This window comes from Cololabis saira, chromosome 1, assembly GCF_033807715.1.
Source record: "Cololabis saira isolate AMF1-May2022 chromosome 1, fColSai1.1, whole genome shotgun sequence".
In the NCBI taxonomy this organism is placed as follows: domain Eukaryota; kingdom Metazoa; phylum Chordata; class Actinopteri; order Beloniformes; family Belonidae; genus Cololabis; species Cololabis saira.
The window spans coordinates 37,729,503-37,750,633 of NC_084587.1; the positions used below are offsets into that span (position 1 = coordinate 37,729,503).

Below are 21,131 nucleotides of genomic sequence, written 5' to 3' on the forward strand. Positions count from 1 at the left end.
CATCACCACAGATGCACAAACAAGCACACAAGTACCAACTTATGCTCTCGTAACCCCTTGATCTTCCCCAAAAGCCGAAACAATAAGCGTATTGTTCAGCAATAATGGACAACACCGGCGCTCTAAGCAGCAGGTGTTAGAGGGCGCTATGTGAATATGTGCCTCACTGTAGCTGCTGGATCCCTGTGAGGGATGTGTGCGCCGCGAAGCACGTTGGTGTGCATCAGGCCATACTTGAGCAGCCTCTTTTTGAAAGTATTTCTCAGTACTGTGCACGCCATTTGTGGTCGATTTCTATCACTGCCAATATTAATGAAGAGTCTTGGGGTTTACATCAGTGTTTTTAGACAGGAAGATGAATAACTTTGTTATTAAAGCGCTCCTCCAGAATTTAGTATCACTTCCACAATAACAGAGAGGGCTTTACACAAAGAAACACAAAAGTTTGTTAAAAAATTATTTGCTTGACTTAGTGCTGATGAGAAGCAAATAGTTACTTAGCTACATTTTCAAATAAAACTCTTTACACAATATTGTTACTTTAGTGATAAGAAAAATAAAAGGATTGCATTTATTCACCTTTTCTCCTACGTTTTGCATTATTGGTTGAACGTGACCAATCCTACTGGTGTCAGAGCAAAGATCATCTCAGATCCTCACACGGCACAGACTGTGTTGCATTACTGGCTGAAAAGGAGCTCTATTTTAAAGGTGGAGAAGGATCTGCGAGCTCAGAAACGCTAGACCATACTTGCGAAAAGCAAAAGCTGACATTTAGTTGTGCAACAAGCAAGACTCTGAGGGACAGTAGAAAACTTGTTGCTAAATAGGTGGTGCAGCAGATCTTCAATTTGAAAGTAACTGAACAGGTGACTGCATGTCCTCCAGGCAATATAATCAAGCTTGAGTTTATGCTTTTTATTAATATAATATGATGCATAAAAGCATCACTAGCTGAGACAATTCAGCCAAAACAGTGTTTTAAGCTGCGTACGGGATACGGGAATTTGAAAAGACATCAAACACTATTCCCGTTAAATTAATTTGCATTATCTTTGACATGGGCATTGTATATCATACATGTCATATGCATACACAGAAATTAATGTAAGAACAAAATAATAAGAAAACTAAGTAAACAGTAAAATCTAAATAAAATGTAATTTTTAGACATTCAAAGCAGAGTTCTGAATTTACAATTAAGAGCTGAAGAATTTTACCTTATTATATAATAACACAAAAACATTTCTTTAGTTTACATACTTCTTGCCTGTAGTATTATAATACTTTATAGGCTTACAGTGTAGTTAATAAATTATTTTTGCTTGTCAAGGATGACATCATCTTCATACTCTGGATTTGCCTCATTTACAGTTTCCTGCTCCTTTTCTCACCTTCCCTCTCCTATGACTTTTTCTCTGCTCTCACTTACTTCTCAACCAAAGATGAAGTCATTTTATAAGAACAAACAGTTCTGGCTGCTCAGTCATTTGCAAAGATTTTTAAATTGGAAATAAAGCTCGTGGGCAGGTGACAACTCATTTTTTGAAACGTTTTGCCCTCAATATATAGTAAGGAGTGAGCCAAAATCTCAGAACATAACATACCCCTGTTCATATCTGTGCAAAATAACATATCTAACCTTTATAGCACTTTAAAAAACATGTCACACAGTCTCACAAACAGTGCTCTGTTGGGTTGTTAGCAGCCTCTGGTTCAGGCCTTGCTTTTCTTAGTGCAGACTTTCCTGCCTGCTTTGCACCTTGCTTGGCAGCATAGTAGCATTAGGCATCTCTTCCCATAAGATGACCCTGGCAAAAGAGCAGATGCTGTACACTTTCCAGATAAAACCATTACGTTGTAACGTGAACTCATGAATCTGTCTGCTGACAGCTGTCTTTCTCCCTCTCTCTTGTTCTTTCTTTTTCTTTTTAGTAGTCTGTAGAAGTCGGGCCATCTGCACTGCTGGTTAGTTGTGTTTTGCTCCACTTCCCTCCCTCATAAATTTCACTTTCCTCCTGGCTGCCAATAAGAGCCATCGATGCGTCATGCTCTAAAATGTACCACTGTTCACACTATATGAGTGAAATAGTATTTTAAAAAATAAATAAAATCTCGGACATTGGACACAATCTTTTCGTAGGGTAATGAACATGTGAGCCTAGTAATACACTACATTTGAAACAGTAACTTGGTGTGTAGTTGCTATGGAAAATCCCATGGTACACATGGATTTGTGGGCTAAACCCTTTATTAATGTCTTAAGTTTATGGATCACCCCCTCAGTCTTAAAAGTGGGAACCCATAAATTACTGAATTGACATTTCATCATCCTGGCATTATAATTTTTCTTTGAGTCTATAAGGTAATACCACCTGTACCTGCAGATGCCATAATGCAGTCGGAAACAACTAGAGCAGGGAGCAAAATCGTTCCCGTGGGACAGCTTTGTACCCTCAAATGCTCTCCTGAAATGACAGGCAGAGCCATCATGAAGCCACCCGTCCTCATCTTAAACCTCGCTGTCTTTCATTCTATAGTGTCTGATTACGTCTGTCACCACCTTATAGTTCCTTTATTTTCATCATCAGTTAGTTCCCTCCTCCCTCTTCTTTTCTATCTGTCTCTGTGTGTCAGACTCACATGACTGGCTATATAGGTCAGCAAAGCTGTGTGCTTGAACCTGTGTGTGTGTGTGTGTGTGTGTGTGTGGCCGACAGCAGGAACGTTACTGCATTCTGTCATATGTGTGCTGACAATCAAAGACGCTCTGCTACATAGAAACGTATCCCATCACTTATAAATGATCATGTGAACAGGAGTGTGTGGACAGCGGAAAAAACAAGAAGCTAAAAACAGCATTAAATAATGTCTCATCCCACGGCAATATAAGAAAGTACATGAAACTCATGGTGCAGAGAGGGTTAACAATAGCAGGTAATCGAATATTTATTCTCATCTACTATAACTTAATATAATCTTAGTTAAAGTGTTTACTTTATATCAGTTTACTTACAGTATACAACTGCTGACCGATGCTACTGAGATCATCATGATTCATAATCTAGTGTAACACCAAATCAATGTCAGATTTTTAAGCACAAGCGTGAAAAATCAACATTTTAAAAGTAACATTTGTCAGTTTTGCAAAACTCACAAGTGTCAGTTGCTACAGCAATCTACTTCTGCTTTTGAAAGGATGTGTGTGTGTGGTACACAGGACACCGCAAATGGACTGGGCCCCTATTCATAAGCTACAGTAGTTTCTGGGGAGTCCCATTTTACAAACCTCAATTGATTGATTATTATCTGTATTTTTGTTTTTTAATTATTTGTAAATAAACTCTAAACTCTAAACTCAAACTCAAACTCAAACTGTAAAGACCAAAGGTTATCAAATTTCCCAAGACAATTAGAAATTAATGAAAAAAATGAAGAAGGAATCACACAGGACCAAAACATATAGAAACAGTATATGTAGGCATATGGCTACAGTATGCTATGGTCCAACTTGTTTGTTCAAAATAACATAAGTAATATATGTAAGGCTGACCTCAGGAAAGAGAAATATCAATTTGTCCTGTAGCTAGGATGACTTATTTAATCACGCACAATGCAATAACGGGTTTAAATAGGAGTGGGGAAATCCTAATATGGAACATTAAACACTACAGGAAAGTGTCTGTTAAACTGTTCTGCTAATTTAACTTAAACGTTGTTGTTTAATTTCTGCATTTCTGCATAGTGTTTCAAATAATTGTGGACATTATGCTTTCAAACAAGAACAACAAGGGGTGATTAGCACCGTTTCCTGACTGGGTTGAAAGCATGTCTGTGTGGCATGTGTTCATGCGTGATGTGTTAATTGTGAGCCTGAGCGGAGAACTGAGAAAGCAGTCTGGAAGTAATGAAAGAAATATCTGCTTTTATTTGGCTGCGACTGACTGCCAGATGTCCCTTGTGAGTCTGCGTGTTTTATTTTTATTTAATGGGAACTTCATAGTGATGCAGATGAACTTGCGGTGCCACAGTGAGACCAAACTAAAGTCTGAGTGTGCCTCATCACAGGAAACGTGGATCAACCTCATACAGTAGGTGATATTCAATAAAACACCTTGAATTAAAAGTTGTCACAGAGGTTGTAAAATGAAGAACAACTTTGAAATAGGGATGAGTCAAATAACCTGATACAGATGTCTAAGATGTCTACTTTTTTTATATAAAATTTACAAAAACTGTAGTGCGTTCCTTGCCTGGGGTTCAAAAAGTTTTACTCAGCAGTTTTAAACACTAGTGAAAAGTTTCCGATAGAAACAATAGTTTCTAGGGTTTTTAGAGCATTTCTACATTTGTCATGGTCGACGGCTTATTATTGTTTCCTTCTAATCAATGAGGTTAGTCGGTGGGAAATTGATTAAAGATTAAACAGATTTAATTATCTTCTACTGGAAGGGGGAGGGAGAGGCGGAGCTCCTTATATACAGTTTCTTGGTGATATCCCAAGAAAGGTAAAGAGAAAAAAAAGTGTGCAATAATAACATAGTACTCTAAAAAATGAAAGTGACTTATTATACAAATCAGGTGTCTGACCATTGAGGTGAAAGTCATCCATTATATTTTTTAGTTTGAGGTGGGGTTTTAAGACCAACATCCCTTGATTATCTCTAAAACTGTCCCCAGTGCGAGACCACACACGCACGCACGCACGCACGCACGCACGCACGCACGCACGCACGCACGCACGCACGCACGCACGCACGCACGCACGCACGCACGCACGCACGCACGCACGCACGCACGCACGCACGCGCAGACTGAGAAAGTGATTTGTTTCCCGTGTTCGGATAAAAATCTGTACGTGCATATAGATATATAATATATAATGCCGTTAACAGTATTACTACATATTAAATAGCTGTCTGCAACAAAAATAATCTGTAGAGCGGCTCAACAGCACAATGGAAACTCTGGCTCGAGCTGCTTGTGGTGTCACCCTGGTTGGCTCACTAGTGTCAGTCTTACCCTGAACACCCACCGCATGTTCGTCTGTGGAGTGGAATTAACCTCTAAATCTATCAGAGAGAGTTGTTAGGGAGTCAATAACAGCCCACCATGTAAAAGAAGCCAACTAAGTGGAAATGTTGAGAATTTAACAAAATAAAATAGTCCATATACTGTAAACTATGATGAGACCTGTCCTGTAAACTGGCTGTTATTACGAGGGATAAATTAACAGATTAATGTACATAGAAAAAGTATTAGATCATGAGTAATTATCCGGTTGCCCATCACAAAAATAACAAATACTAACAAGTTGACATTGGACCAGAAGCATCTTTTGGTGATTCTTGTTGTACATATAGTCTTTTTCCAAGAACATTTTTATCGTCACCTAGGAAATAGATGTTTGTCCGTGTCCTCACAGGGCTGCAGTGATGTGCTTTGAAAACACAGCATATAAACATTTTGCCAGTGTTGGCATTCTGGCTGGGCTTTGCTTTTCAGTAATTTTGTCATTTCAGCTAAATTAAATAATGACGCTCTTTCCTCAGCTTCTGACGTGTAAGTTTCCTTTATCTTTGCAATGGCAGAAAAAAAATCATCAGATGGATTCTTTTTTGAATACAATATATTCTAATGACAATGACTCTTAAACAATCCTCCGGCCATCAACAGGGGAATTTATCGCTCAGTCAGTAATGTTGGACTTTGCACTGAACTCGGTTATGAATTAATGCCACCGTAACGTCATTGTTGTTCACTGTTAAAAAGTCTGTCATTTAAACAGGCAGAGACAATCAGGTGGACAATGATTCAGAAATGGGCATATAGCCTTAATATGCTGGTGAGCCTCGTGTTGGTGAGCGGGACTGATGTCATTTTGTTCAGCTTGAACATTTTATTTGTTAAACATGAAAGGTCATCTTTTAGCAGGGATTTTATCTATATATGTGGATGCCAAGAAACGTGTTATCTTGATAAAACGACTGCTTCTGTGTTCTCAAATAGTATGGTCAAATGTTCAAAGAAAATGTATGTCTCAATTTTAACAAAGTTCCCAGAAAACCAAAAACAAATATACTCCATTAGAGGTCAACCCTGTCCATATAACAGCACTGACCAGCAGCACAAAGACCACAGCCTGTATGTTTAGGTTAGGTTTGGGTTTGTCAACCGACAGTGCGTTTCTGTTTGACTTATACGTTTACGTCACGAGGGAAGGCTTGTGTGTTTGGTTGCGTGAGCCAGGCTTTCCTGAGGCAGTGACCTCAATGTGGAGCACAAGGCTGACCAGTTGACAGTAGACAGTGACAGGAACGACTTCGTGCATCACAACACACACAAACACACACACATTTACACGTTTCCCCTTACTGACCTCTGGAGCTATGTAGTCTGGGGTGCCACAGAAGGTCCGTGTCGTCACTCCTTCAGAGATGTTCTCTTTACACATGCCAAAGTCAGCGATCTTAATGTGCCCCTCAGCATCCAGCATAACGTTGTCCAACTTCAGATCCCTGAGGAGGCAGAGGAATGTTGGAAACAGCCTTTACGGTGTCACATGGTGTTTTCAAAAAGTAAATCCAGTTTAGCTGACATTGACACTATTTACGTCAAATTCACCAATATTTCTCTTAATAGGTGTCGATTTAGTCCGTTCAAATCACCTGGTTTATTAATAAATAGCACAATGTAACAATCATTATTACTGCATAAAATCAGTTACAGAAAAATGGGTATTAATACTATTAGTTTTAGTTTATTACTCGAGAAGTAAATTCCATATTTGTTGCAGGGCGCACAGTTATCTACGCACCTGTAAATGATTCCATTAGTGTGAAGGAAAAAGAGGCCGACAGCAATCTCTGCTGCATAGAATCTGAAAAAAAGGTCACAAAATTACAGAATTACAACACAAGAAAACGTTGTCTTTGCTGAAACAAAAGTGGGCTTTATTATGTGGTCTGTGGAAAACCACTCAAAATAAAATTAGCAATTGCTGATAAAGTGATGCATCTTACACCGCCTGAGGCTCCTTGAACTTGCCCACTTGTTGAATATGGTACATCAGGTCTCCCCCGTTCACATACTCCATGACAAAGTACAGGCGGTCCTGCAGTCAAACGCAGACAAATCTTTATTATTTAAAATGTATTAGACCTAAAAAGAGTAAACTCAGCACATTTCAATAACTGTGTTTGCCAACAAAGCTCCAAACAAAGAGTATATACTGAAGCGAAATCTAACCTTGCTGTCTGAACGGTTTCATCTTTACTGCTACACTTTCCATGACAAGGTGACCTAAATAGCCCACAACAAGCCGCTTCACAGAGAAAAGAAAGCACACAACACAGGCTTCTGTCAGAAAATATTGTCTGTGTTTGAAAGTGCAGGTCCCTTACTGCCCATGACAAGTTTGGCCTGACCCCAATCTGGGTGTGTTTGCTGGTCTCTGACAAACAAAACAAAAGCAACCACTCCGCATAGCAACAGACTCGTCCTCGGAGCAAAACAGAACATACCGCCAGGTTTTACAGTGTCACTACCTATAGCGATGCTGCTTTCGGCACTGTTGTTGGAGGGCTCTGACCCTCACTGCACTGCAATAACAGCACCTCGAGCCAAATGTATACTTCATCTTATCTACAGCTCCACACTGCTAATATTAAATGTTTCTTTTCACTCAGTAGTGGGTTGCAGAAAAAAAGATGCTTTCTACTGAGTTTCATTCTAATGGATGTTGGGAACATGCTGTTTTAAAATTAAAATTATGTGTATATCATTTATGCATTTCACCTAATTATACTTTTTTTTAAAAAGAAAACCCAGATTGTACATGTTTTAGACTGGATATATGTTTTAGAAGAAAATGTAAACAGAAAAGTGACACAAGTCAGTGAAAAAATAATAAAAACAAAATTAAACTGAACATAAATACTTTGTTGCACACACAGATGTTGGTCTTTTACAAGACTTCAATCAAAAGAAATACTAACTCGATGTCTGAACTGCACTTTTTTATGCTACAGAGCAGCTAACAGCTCTGTAATTCTAATCACAACAATTTGTTCCCAACTGGAACATTTTATTTTAAGATCTGATTGGTCGGAGAAAATGCAGGTATGTGACCTGCAGTGTGAACATATAGCAATGACAAATTACGATGACGATGATGATGTTGATGATGTTGATGATGAAATTGTTTTTCAGTGGGGGGGGGGGCAAACATTTTTGGGGGGTTGTTTTAATAAGCTAGGAATGCTAGGAATGCACACGTGCATGACCAAGTGTGTGGTTCACACACGTGATGCTGTAAGAGTTAGCTCCACATGCATTTGATGCAAGACCAAGAGACCAAGAGCAAATGAACTGTTAAAAGTGAGCGAGACCCATCCAAGTGCTAGATATAAAATAACTTGTATGCCAGTGACAAAAAAAACATCTTCTTTCAGTGGAATAAATGACATAATTGATGATTTGCCAACTTGTGATCACTCAGTTTAGCCACACAGATAAAGTCTTGGTTAACAGTGAAAATAACTAAAAATGATGTTCACGCCCATCAGTGATCAAGAGCACTGACAGTTGTAGCTGGTTGTCTGCAAAAGCGTTAAAAAAAAAAAAAAAATCCAGACACCCGAATGAAAAACCTGAAGGTCAACGACTGAATGATTATGTTGATGATGATGATGTTGAGCCGTCTTGATATTCTTTCCACAAAGGCTGATTCAGTCATTATCATATCACAACTTTTAATTCTGTGAGAATTCTGCATTTAAACCAAAATGTTTCACTTGGGGTGGGATGAACATTTACCTTAAATCCTGGTAAATACAACATACCATCTTTGGAGAGTTTGTTCTTTTTTCCCCACTTGAAAATTAGGATTATTCAAGGAACCTGGTGATTAAGGTTTGTTTGTTTCCCTGTTTCTTTTCCTTAACTGAAATGGTCCCATAAGTCCTCGACTGCCCTCTACACCACTATGACTAAGAGATGTAGCTAAAAGCCTCCTTTTGAATAAATGTGACCTGACTGACCTAAAGTGACTTGTCTGGCTAAACATCCAAAGGCGTTTTACCCACCACAGTCTGGAAGCATGAGTGGAGATGTGTGAGGAAGGGTGGCTTGTCTTGTTTGGCCAGGACTCTCTTCTCCACCATTGTACATTCAACATCATCGTCCTGGATCACCACATCCTTCTTCAGGATCTTAATCGCATACAGCTCCTCACTGGTCTTCATCTCAGCTAGCATGACCTTGAAAGAGACAAAGGGTTACACAGCGGCAAGATGTGTCACCATGTACGTGTAGAAGCACGTATAACATGCTTCTAGATACAGTTTCCTGTTTGTTACTAGAAAGACTCAGACGTATTTTACTGCTTACTCACCTTGCCAAAGCTACCTTTTCCCAGTACAGCCAGGAAGGAGAAATCGCCGAGTTTGACCTGGTCCAGGCTGTTAGATGGAAGCTGGATGGATTGGCTATCGTCCGTTTCGGTGATCACCTTCTTCGTCGGGCCTAGCTTGGCTTTCTGCACTCAGGGTACAAAAGACAAAGTGTTGAACAGATAAACATCTTAAAGCACATAACTTTAACCCGGACTGTTGGTTTCAGAAGAACAGTGTTTTTTTGTGACTGATTCCTGTGCAGCAAAATTCCAACACATCAATTTCAATTTTTTTTTTTTAAGTATGTCCATTATAATACAGATACATATGTGGGAATTTAGTTCCTATGAAACATCCTTATTTCCTTTAAATGTGCTCTCTCACTTACACTGTTTATTAGCTCATTCACAGCCACCACAAACCCACTGACAGGCACAATTTAAAGGTAATGGGGTGAAATGAGTCCACAGTGTCCTCGTGGGGCTCAGATGCAAAAACCAGCTCCGTACAGATGCAATTTAATAAAGAATAAATTAGTATGTAATACACCGACATGTATCTGCAGTTACTAACATTACTAGCTTCTGATGTTCAAGAACAACAAAAAGCTGAAGATATATTAACTAGTCATTTTCATCCATGTAAAGTTAAACGTCAGCACTGGCTAATGCTGCAGCAGAAAAACTTATGATAAGGTAAATGGTGATGAGTGTATGAAAACCCTGCGAAAAACAAAAAGTGAGTAACAAAAACATAAATGTGACATGCTGGGAACATCATTTAAAATTTATTAAAGTGCAATTTTAGTTGACAGTTTGACATCACTTGATATTAAATTTACCTGAAGGTCTATTTCAAACATAACACAAACTAAATCACCTGTTACAGTTCTGGTTAGAAGTTTACAGACCCTCATCATGGAGGTTAATATCACAATAATGCTAGACTTGTAATGATGCCTTTCAAACTAGCCTTTCACTAGTATAAAAGGATGATGCAACATACAATACATATATAACAGGAAAAACCAGAACAGAATTATACACAGAAATATAAACATCCGCTATGAACTCAGTTCACAAAACTAAACATAAACTGTAACTGAACTGATAAATACACAAGACAATAGGAAGCCTGAGAGTTGACATCTGAGGAAGAGGGTTGCTGATTTACCCAAGTCATCAATATCTCCTGGAGGAATTAACTAAAGAGCTGCAGATTCCAAGATCACTGATTATTAAACTGTGTAAAGGCACCAACTACTGGACAGGAAGTGCAGGAGAGTCACACGGTCCCTCTCAGCCTAGAGGAAATGGGTTTGCATGGTTGGGGACAACCCAGGGAGGCTTTGTGGTGCCATAAAGCAGTCTACAGTCAAAACATTTGTTTGTTTGGGTTCGTTTTTTTTTCACCATACATTGAAAAGCCTCGATTCTGTTCTAAAATCAACCGCAGTAAGGACGGGGCATTCAGCCCCAACCACAATCTGCCAAACTGTTAGCATGGTATACAGTATATCCAGTAGCTGCTAATGCCAGTGCAACTACTGGATTACACAAAGGGGGTATGGAGTAATGTGGGAAGAGGTGACGCTCAGATTCCTTTGTAAAACCAAATAGACAGCTGAATAAAAGAGTTAACTGGCTCTTAAACTGGGAAAATGGCTCTAAACATCCAAATCCTTTTTGAAAATGTGACAAGCAACGAATCAATTCATTCTACTTCTGTGGATAAATAAAATAACTTTATATATAAATGTTATGATACTTAAGTTTGTATATATATGTATATATATATATATATATATATATATATATATATATATATATATATATATATATATATATATATATATATATATATATATATATATATATACATATATATATACATACATATATATATATATATATATATATATATATATATATACATACATATATATTTATATATATACATGAATTTATTTTTTTGCTGCTATCTTGACCAGGACTCCCTGACAGAAGAGATATTGTATCTCAATGGGACTTCCCTGAATAAATAAAGGATAAATAAAATATATATATATATATATATATATATATATATATATATATATATATATATATATATATATATATATATATATATATATATATATATATATATATATATATATATATATATAATATCATCTGTTCATTTAAAGAAAACCCCCAATATATCAATATTAACATACCGGATTATTTGTTTTGATTTTATTATTATTACCAAGTTATCAGCATACATTCCTGTTTTTTTACCAGTCAACATAAGCTTCCAACCAGAACTTGATCTCAGCAGAAAGATGCTACAACTGCTTAGTTAATGAAGGACAGGCTACCACACTGTGGCTTCTCCACCTACGTGCAGGTCCAGGGCAGACACGTCTCTTAGGTCAAAAATAAATAAAGATATTCATTTATGCATTTCTTTCATGCCAAATCATGCTCAATCTCCCAGCAGAGCAAAATGCTTAACAGCGCTTGCTTGAAAGTGCACACTTTTCTTGCTGTCTGATTGCTAAACATCAAGCGAACTTTTACTCAAACACAAAACCTACGTCACCATGTCAAGGTTTTACTCTCAGCCAGGGCAGAAAACACTACATGTACAAAACCATGCTGTGCACCAATATCACACATAAAAACCCAAATGACACCTAAAAAAAAGGCTGCTTGGCTTCAGGAAGGCGTATGACAAATGATCTAAACGTCAAGTTACATTTCAGTGTCAAAAACAGCTTCATCTAAGCATTTTCAAGGCCTCCCTGCTCTTTCACCATAAGTAACCTGTTAAAGGCCTTTTTAATGAAAATACTGTATTACTTTGCAGACAGTATGAACCCAAGATGCTTAAAGACAGATTGGAAGGGACTAGGGCTGGGCGATATATCGAGATTTTAATATATATCGATATATTTTCAAACACGATATGGTACGAGACAATATCGTTTATATCGATTTAAAAAAAAAAAAAAAAAAAAAAAAAAAAAAAAACATTTTTTTTTTTTTTAATGATTTTGATATAGCTTATTTTGTGACAAATTGACTTGAATGTTTTATTTGAGATTTGCACAAATGTTTTGTTATTTGCACAACTGTCAACCTCAGTGGAAAAGTCTGCCTGTTACTGTCTACATTGTATTAATTGCACAGTGTATTTTAATTTAATTGTTATGCAGGAAAGGGATATTTGTTTTATTTTATTCAAGAAGCATTTTCATTCTATATATGCAGGAAGTTTATTTTTATTTCATTTGTTTTATACATTTTGATATTGTGCAGACCTCTGTTAATAAATGTACCTGTGTGACATTTGGCACGAGACTTTGTATTAAAACTGACTGTTTTTTTAAGGGTTTGCCTCAGAAAAAAATGAAGCTAACAGAGATGCTATGCTATAATGCTTTGGGCGAAACCCCAATTAAGGCACAGAAAAAATATCGAGATATATATCGAGTATCGCCATTTAGCTAGAAAATATCGAGATATGACTTTTGGTCCATATCGCCCAGCCCTAGAAGGGACTTAGTATTTGTGCTTCTGTAGTGCACAATATCTGGAGGTTTTTCAGCACGGACAAGGCAATGTCACGTGCCTAAGCTAGACACCCTTGTTCTCCAGTCACTTGGACAGAACTGTACCAAGTACCGTCAATCATCAATAAATGAAATAACTACACTAGGCAAGGGATCACTTTGGCATAGCTTTGTTAAGCACCATCATACAGATTTACATTTAAAAAAAGAAATTCACTTTAAGCTTTACAATGCAAAAAAGAAGCCTAACATTAACCTTGTCCAGAGACATTGATGTATATCTCTGGGCTCGGGGGCATCTGGGATGGATTATCATGTAATGGAAACATCGTCATCAGACATATCAGTGTCCAACACATTCATTTTAAGAAATGGACACCGTGTAAGACTATTGTCAGCAACGGCTCCAAAAACCGTCTCTGTGAATACATGGGGTTGCATCAGTAGTCCAGGCAGAAGTCATATATGCAAAAAACCAGAGCAACAATCCTGACTTAAAGATGACATCTTTTCCAAGGATGTTCATGCATTTTTCAAAAAGAAAATTCAAACCAACAATTTGCCCACATTACAGACAAATGACAGAAAATGTGTGGAGAATTTTCAAACGAGAGAATGCGACAATGACAACCCTGTACTGTAAGACAAGGGCAAAACAGCGCCTGAAATGCTTCATTGCTCTGTATCCTCAGCACCAGAATTCCTTTCAAGTAATAAAGTTGATGAGAAGAAACATCGAATGTCTTAGGTTCATACGGAATGCAAATTAATAAGAGATAACTAAAAGTAAATGTAATAATCATAGCTTTGTTTACCTTTTCCATATTGTTCTAACTACTTCTGAATTGAAGTTGCAATTTTTACATTATTTATACACTAATTTTAGATTTAATGCTGGTTTAGTTTGGTTAATGGCATTTCCATTGTCTGCTCTTTAACGGCGAGAGCAGCAGAGACACGCACAGTAGAGCAGACCGCAGCACATCACAGCACACCCGTAAGCTTCAGCAAAGGAAACCAGCCTGGCCAGACCAATCAAACAGCAGCCTTACTTCCTTCCTCTCAGACGCACCTGATCAGAGTCTTCCACACCTGCTTGGTCCTGAAACCACAGGGAGAAGGGAGCCCAAGCGGCTCGCTCACATTGTACACTTGTGTATAGATGCAAGCCACAACATCTGACCTTCAGCTACAGTGGTGGGTTAGTTGTAAAGATAGTTGAACAGCAGCACAAACAAATAGGATAAAGAAGTAGTTATCATAATATAAGACTAAATCTTGTTTCCCAGCCTCTGGTGCAAAGAAGTTTGAATTCAGTTTCAGTGAATTCAGTTGCATTGATTTTCTTTAAATGACAATCTCAGTGTAGTAGTATACAGATAAGGATGAAATAAAGTAAAAAGTATTTGATGTCTCTATTCTATAGATAAGATGTATTTTCACATGAAAATTTAAAAAAACGAGCTAAAAAAAACTATAAAATGACAGTGAAAATCATTACACACACACACACACACACACACACGCACACACACACACACACACACACACGCACACACACACACACACACACACACACACACACACACACACACACACACACACACACACACACACACACACACACACACACACACACACACACACACACACACACACACACACACACACACACACACCATTACAATCGTGGCACCACATTTCAGTGCAATGCTGGCATCTTGTGGTGATAAAGTGGATTTTTTTTTTCCCCCTAATTTCAATACGTCAAACTTTTTGAAGTTTGAGATAAGGTTACAGTGAGGTTATTTTAGGTCAAACAGATACATTTAAACTAAGTTACAAACAAAAAACAGTTATAAAAGATCAGTGTAGATCATGACATAAGCACACAGCATGAGGACAATAAACATGTATCACAGACAAAACACACACGATCCAAGAACACACATGCAGATAAATGTAAAGATATAATGCAAACAGTGGAGTGTCAGGACAGCATCGGGATTTACTAACAATTGCTGATCAACTCTAAAGAACCAGAAGCTGTTAAATCAAAACGAAGCTGTGTACAAAAAAACAGAAGCGACTGCATATATTGTACATTAGGCCTACTTATTGTTTTCCTACGTTTCAAGTCATTTTCCAACTACACAGGCCATGCCTTGAATATACATATTGTTAGTAAACTGGATCAACTCAACATGGAGCCACATACAAATGATCAGACATGATAATGAATGAAAGAATATGTCACCGCAAGAAGTTGAGGAAAAAAAGGAAACGGAAGAGAAAACGAGAGCAGATGAGGAGAAATCAGATGAAAGGGTAGAGGGCTACCTTTAGATTAAAGTTAATCTGGCAGTCCTGAAAGCAGGGCAAGATGTGGAGAAAGGAAGAGAGAAACTCTTGCATTAAAATGAACACGTGACACAGGATGTACAGTTCAAGTCTCACCAAGGACACAGGAGGGAGCTGGAAGCTAAGGGGAAAAAAGGAGAGAACCACAGAGGGACTTCTGAGGCGGGAAAGGAAAAAGGATTTCCAGAGGCCACGGAGAGTTGAACAGATACACAGCAAAGTCAAGTGGATGGCATAAGACACCTGAAGATGCAAGACAGCACCTGCAGGGAAATCCACACACAGCACTGCCACGGTGGCATGGCTGTTCCTGAGCTGTTTTAAATCATATAGCTGGATCTAAATAACACATCTGATCAGTTTGCTGATGTTGATAATGAAACACATTCACGAGGAAATCAGATAAATGCTAAGAACTCATTCTGGAGACGTATTAGCAATCTGATTATGTGGTGCGCAGATTACAACGTAACGAGATACTTTTCTGCAAAGCTGAATGAATATTTCACCTTAAATACCCTGTTGCTGAGTCTCGTAGCTCCTAGTGTGCAAATGTGCTTCAAGCATTATTCCCTGTCCTTTGAAAAAACAAAAGAGCCAAAGTTATCCTACGAGATGTCATATCCTCCCACAGAGTACACTGCTTCAGTGCTTGAAACACCCGTGTGGTAGCGTCGACTTTTCTTTAGTTATTTGTGTGCATCGCTGCAAAGCATACTTGCACGGTGCCAAGTGGCCAGTTTGGGAGGCGTCAAACAAACAACCAGCAGCTGCCTTACACTACTGTTTCTTACCAATATGAACAGATAAAGCTTTTTAAGGTGGGGGGGTAAAAGGAAAAGATCTGAGCATATCAGACAGAGGACAGAGAGGTGCTGCAGCCTGCAGCAACACGAGCATGAAAGAAGTTTTTAGCTTTTAAAGTAAATCTCAGAAATAACACCACAAACCTGTAAACAGGCCTGTCGTGGGCTCTCGAACAGATTTTCACAAACACAATCTGTACTTCACAATCATGAAAGTTTGGGTATCGATTAAGTGTTGTACAATAATTTGAGTTAATTTAATAAAGCACCTGTCTTATTTGTATTCTATTCTCATATAAGTGCACTTATAACGTTAAAATGTCACAAATGAATGCGGTAGGTGACTCGAAAAAATAATCATACATTAGTATATTTGCATTTCAGGCTCTCTCAGATCAGATATGCACTATTCCCAGAAGGACTCTAAAATAGGCTGTCAAAGAAATATGAACTCTGTCAAGTCATTTATTCCTATCAAACTGTGGAAAATTATCAAAATGTGTCAGTTTAACCAAGCTCTTTTCATATTTGTGAAGGGAGATTATTAATTCATGACAATTATTCTAACATGATAACAGCTATTGCAACACATTTACATAATTAAATGTTAACAATTAATAATTAGCTAGAACAACAAGGCAGCGTGGTGTTTTACTCTGAGCACAGCAGGTCACTGATTCATCTAATTGAAGGAGAGTTTTCTTTTTAGTCTAAATGTGTGGCATTTAATAGAACACTTATAGACCCCATTATTCTTCCTAAAAGTCCCATTTTGCATCGTTGATGGATCCAGTAATTATCGCCATTAAACTTCATCACAAAATTCCCTAACTGGCAGCGCACCGAGGTCTGACAGCTACAGCTTCACCAAAGGAAGCACATTTGTCGATTAAAAGACAGCTGCTGGGGAGTGGGTGCAGGTCTTTCAAAGCTGCAGCTGCCAAACACTTTCATTTAAGAGCTGCGCTGCTCTCTGGATAGCAGGTGACAATCTGATAATTCCTCTGGACGTGCTTCTGAGCTCAGGGTGGTTCCTTACTCAAAACAATAGCGGATTCGCTTTGGATAAACAAAGCTAACACGTAGGCTGTCAAAAGTCTTGTGTGCGGAAGACAAAAGCAGGTCTGATCATCGAAACGTAAAGACACATACAGGTACAGTGTATCTTACATGCTTTCCAACAAAAAAAACAGACACTGAGCTGTTTGTGGACAAGAAAGAAAAGCATTTACACTAAACTGCAGTTACGTTATCAGAGCAGGACCCGAAGATGCAGCGATAGATTTCCATGTTACACACGTTACACACAAGTTAATAAGTTAAAAGATGTGCAGACTGACATAAAAGCATCTTTAGTTTATTCCTCACCTCAAATTTCTGCCTCAGCTCCTCATTACCATCATCCTCCTCTGATATAGGAACATTGTAGTACTCTCCCTCCTCCTGGCACAATAGTTTATACCTGGAAATATAGAGACAAAGAAGGATGAAAAGATGGTACTATTGTACTCCTCTGCTGATTTTTACCAGCAGTACTTTGGCTCCATTTAACTGATGACAAACTTGCACTTGATTCCAGTTAATCATCATTATCACTGTATTTTTACCATCTTCTATACCGTCTGTTAGCTTTCATTTTGTGCCAGTAAACACATAACCCATACTCAACAATACTCCATATGTTAATCTGAATAAGATACCAAGAGGACAGAGAATGTAATAGTAATGTAAAATTAACAATAAATGATAATCTCATTTTTCTTCTAGGGGTCCGAAAGGGCAGTTAATTATATTCTGCATATGGATTTGGCTTATGTCAGGTGGCCTTTCTGACACAACCCTCTAATCTATCTGCACTTAATAATAATAATAATCCATTTCATTTATAGAGCGCTTTTAAAAGATCTCAAAGACGCTTCACAGACACAAAGATAAAACATTGAGATCAAGAAAATTAAAAAATTAAAAACAACAGGATAAAAAAGACAAGAGATAAAAGATAAGATAAAAGATAAGAAACAAATCACACATTAAAAGCTGTTCTGAAGAGGTGAGTTTTGAGATGCGATTTGAAGGTGGGTAAGTCTGTGCAATCGCCCCAGGTCCGGTGCTTGGTTCTGACTGGTGGAGACAGGAGGTTGGCATGGGAGGATGGGAGACTGGGGGAGGGAGTGATGTCGGAGCAGGTCGGTAAGGTAGCAGGGGGCCTGGTTGTAGAAGGCTTTGTGGGAGAGGAGGAGGACTTTGAAATGGATGCGTTAAGGGACAGGGAGCCAGTGGAGCCTCTGGAGGACTGGGGTGATGTGGTCACGGGAGGACTGGGGTGATGTGGTCACGGGAGGACTGGGGTTATGTGGACACGGGAGGACTGGGGTTATGTGGTCACGGGAGGACTGGGGTTATGTGGTCACGGGAGGACTGGGGTGATGTGGTCACGGGAGGACTGGGGTGATGTGGTCACGGGAGGACTGGGGTTATGTGGTCACGGGAGGACTGGGGTGATGTGGACACGGGAGGACTGGGGTGATGTGGACACGGGAGGACTGGGGTGATGTGGACACGGGAGGACTGGGGTGATGTGGACACGGGAGGACTGGGGTGATGTGGACACGGGAGGACTGGGGTGATGTGGTCACGGGAGGACTGGGGTGATGTGGTCACGGGAGGACTGGGGTGATGTGGTCACGGGAGGACTGGGGTGATGTGGTCACGGGAGGACTGGGGTGATGTGGTCACGGGAGGACTGGGGTGATGTGGTCACGGGAGGACTGGGGTGATGTGGTCACGGGAGGACTGGGGTGAGGTGGTCACGGGAGGACTGGGGTGATGTGGTCACGGGAGGACTGGGGTGATGTGGTCACGGGAGGACTGGGGTGATGTGGTCACGGGAGGACTGGGGTGATGTGGTCACGGGAGGACTGGGGTGATGTGGTCACGGGAGGGTGTGGGTGAGCAGGCGAGCGGCAGAGTTTTGTATGTGTTTATCAAGGACCTTGGAGGATGAGCCGTAGAGAATGCTGTTGCAGTAGTTGAATCTGGAAGTGATGAAGGCATGGATGAGAGTTTCAGCGGCGGGGAAGGAAAGTGATGGGCGGAGGCTAGGGATGGACGGTATGGACTAAAAAATGTATCACGATAATTTCTGGCATTTATCCCGATAACGATAAAAATTACGATAAAAAAAATACCAATTCAACTCCATCTTTTCAACTATAAATCTATCTCGCTCTCAGTTCCGCCATGTTTGTTACATGGGAATTTATCCTTTTTCCCTTCTTTCTTTCTTTCTTTCTTTCTTTCTTTCTTTCTTTCTTTCTTTCTTTCTTTCTTTCTTTCTTTCTTTCTTTCTTTCTTTCTTTCTTTCTTTCTTTCTTTCTTTCTTTCTTTCTTTCTTTCTTTCTTTCTTTCTTTCTTTCTTTCTTTCTTTCTTTCAGGCTCATTTCCTTCCTTCCTTCCCTTCCTTCCTTCTTTCCTCCTGCTCTTCCCTCCCTTCTTCCCTCCCTTCTTCCCTTCCTTCTTCCCTTCCTTCTTCCCTTCCTTCCTTCCTTCCTTCCTTCCTTCCTTCCTTCCTTCCTTCCTTCCTTCCTTCCTTCCTTCCTTCCTTCCTTCCTTCCTTCCTTCCTTCCTTCCTTCCTTCCTTCCTTCCTTCCTTCCTTCCTTCCTTCCTTCCTTCCTTCCTTCCTTCCTTCCCTCCCGTACGTTGTGCGTGGATTTAACGCAGAACCATAATTCAGGCTTTACACAAAAACATCATCAACGGGAATTTATCGTTTTTACCGCAACATGACAAATTCTTATCGTGAGGAATTTTTTTGACGGTATATCGTGAACGGTAAAATAGCGCCCATTCCTAGCGGAGGCATGCAATGTTTTTCAGGCGGTGGGAAAGACGGTGTGGTTGATGGTGTCAAAGGCTGCTGTGAGGTCCAGGAGAAGGAGAATGCTGAGGTGGCCGGAGTCTGAGGATAGGAGGAGGTCGTGGGTGACTTTGAGGAGGGCTGTTTCTGTGCTGTGACGCGAGCGGAAGCCAGATTGAAATGGTTCTAACAGGTCATTGGAGGTGAGGTGGGTTTTGAGTTGGGTGGCGACGGCACGTTCCAGTATTTTAGACAGAAAGGGGAGGTTGGAGATGGGCCGGAAGTTGCTCATGGTGTCAGGGTTGAGTCCAGGTTTTCTGAGGATGGGGGTGTCGGGGACTGAGCCAGAACTGAAGGAGGAGTTGATGATGTCGGAGATGAGGGGGGAAATGGCTGGAAGACCGTCCTTTACGAGTTTGGATGGGATGGGGTCCAGAGCACAGGTGGAGCTTCTCATGCCTGCCATGAGTTTGGACAACTCTACTGGGGACACGGGAGAGAACTGAGAGAGAGGCGCTGAGTAGTGCAGGGGGAGTGGAGAGGGTGGTGGAGGAAGTCAGGTTACTGTGAATGGTGTCTATTTTGTTCTGGAAAAATGACAGTAAGTCGTTGCATTTGGTTACTGTGAAGGAGCTGGAGATGTTATAACTGGGTTTAAGGAGTTTATTTATTGTAGAGAAGAGAGCCTTGGGGTTGGATGAGCCGGAGTGGATGAGGTTTGAGTAGAGGTTGGACCGAGTTGAGTTGAGGGCGTCGTTGTATTGGTGGAGACTTGGGGCCAGGACTATGAGAACGCTGTGTTGTCACATAATCCTGCATAATCATACTACTGGAGTAAATTCTAGCCCCCTTATTCACAACGTAATGTCCTTTTAGAGCTTTAAAAGACAATTTGCTGCAATCAATGGCCTACGTTAATACTGAAAATAAACACCTGTACCTGGAGCTTTTGCTAAATCATGAACTTGTGTTTGGTGTTACAATCCATTCTCGAGGAAACGCCAAGGGACATCGTATTGATCAAACAATGTCCTTTGACATGTAAACCAGAATAGGAGATGACTGTTGTAAATTAAATCATGAAGGATATTATAAAAGCATAACATGCAAACACCTGAATCAAAAAATGCTCTCATTTGGAGTAAGGCCAATG

At 39.6% G+C, this 21,131-nt stretch overlaps 1 protein-coding gene across 1 annotated transcript in view; it reads right to left on the reverse strand.

Annotated features, from left to right (window-relative positions):
* The window catches only part of prkcaa (protein kinase C, alpha, a), a 153,779-nt gene that overhangs the window by 28,965 nt on the left and 103,683 nt on the right, over nt 1-21,131 (reverse strand). Inside the window, exons 8-13 of the mRNA XM_061722239.1 lie at nt 17,490-17,583; nt 9,395-9,538; nt 9,087-9,260; nt 7,023-7,114; nt 6,818-6,880; nt 6,380-6,518 (exon numbers count right to left, since the gene is read on the reverse strand). Of these exons, the coding sequence (XP_061578223.1) occupies nt 6,380-6,518; nt 6,818-6,880; nt 7,023-7,114; nt 9,087-9,260; nt 9,395-9,538; nt 17,490-17,583 (706 nt within the window). The remainder of the gene's footprint in view (nt 1-6,379; nt 6,519-6,817; nt 6,881-7,022; nt 7,115-9,086; nt 9,261-9,394; nt 9,539-17,489; nt 17,584-21,131) is intronic.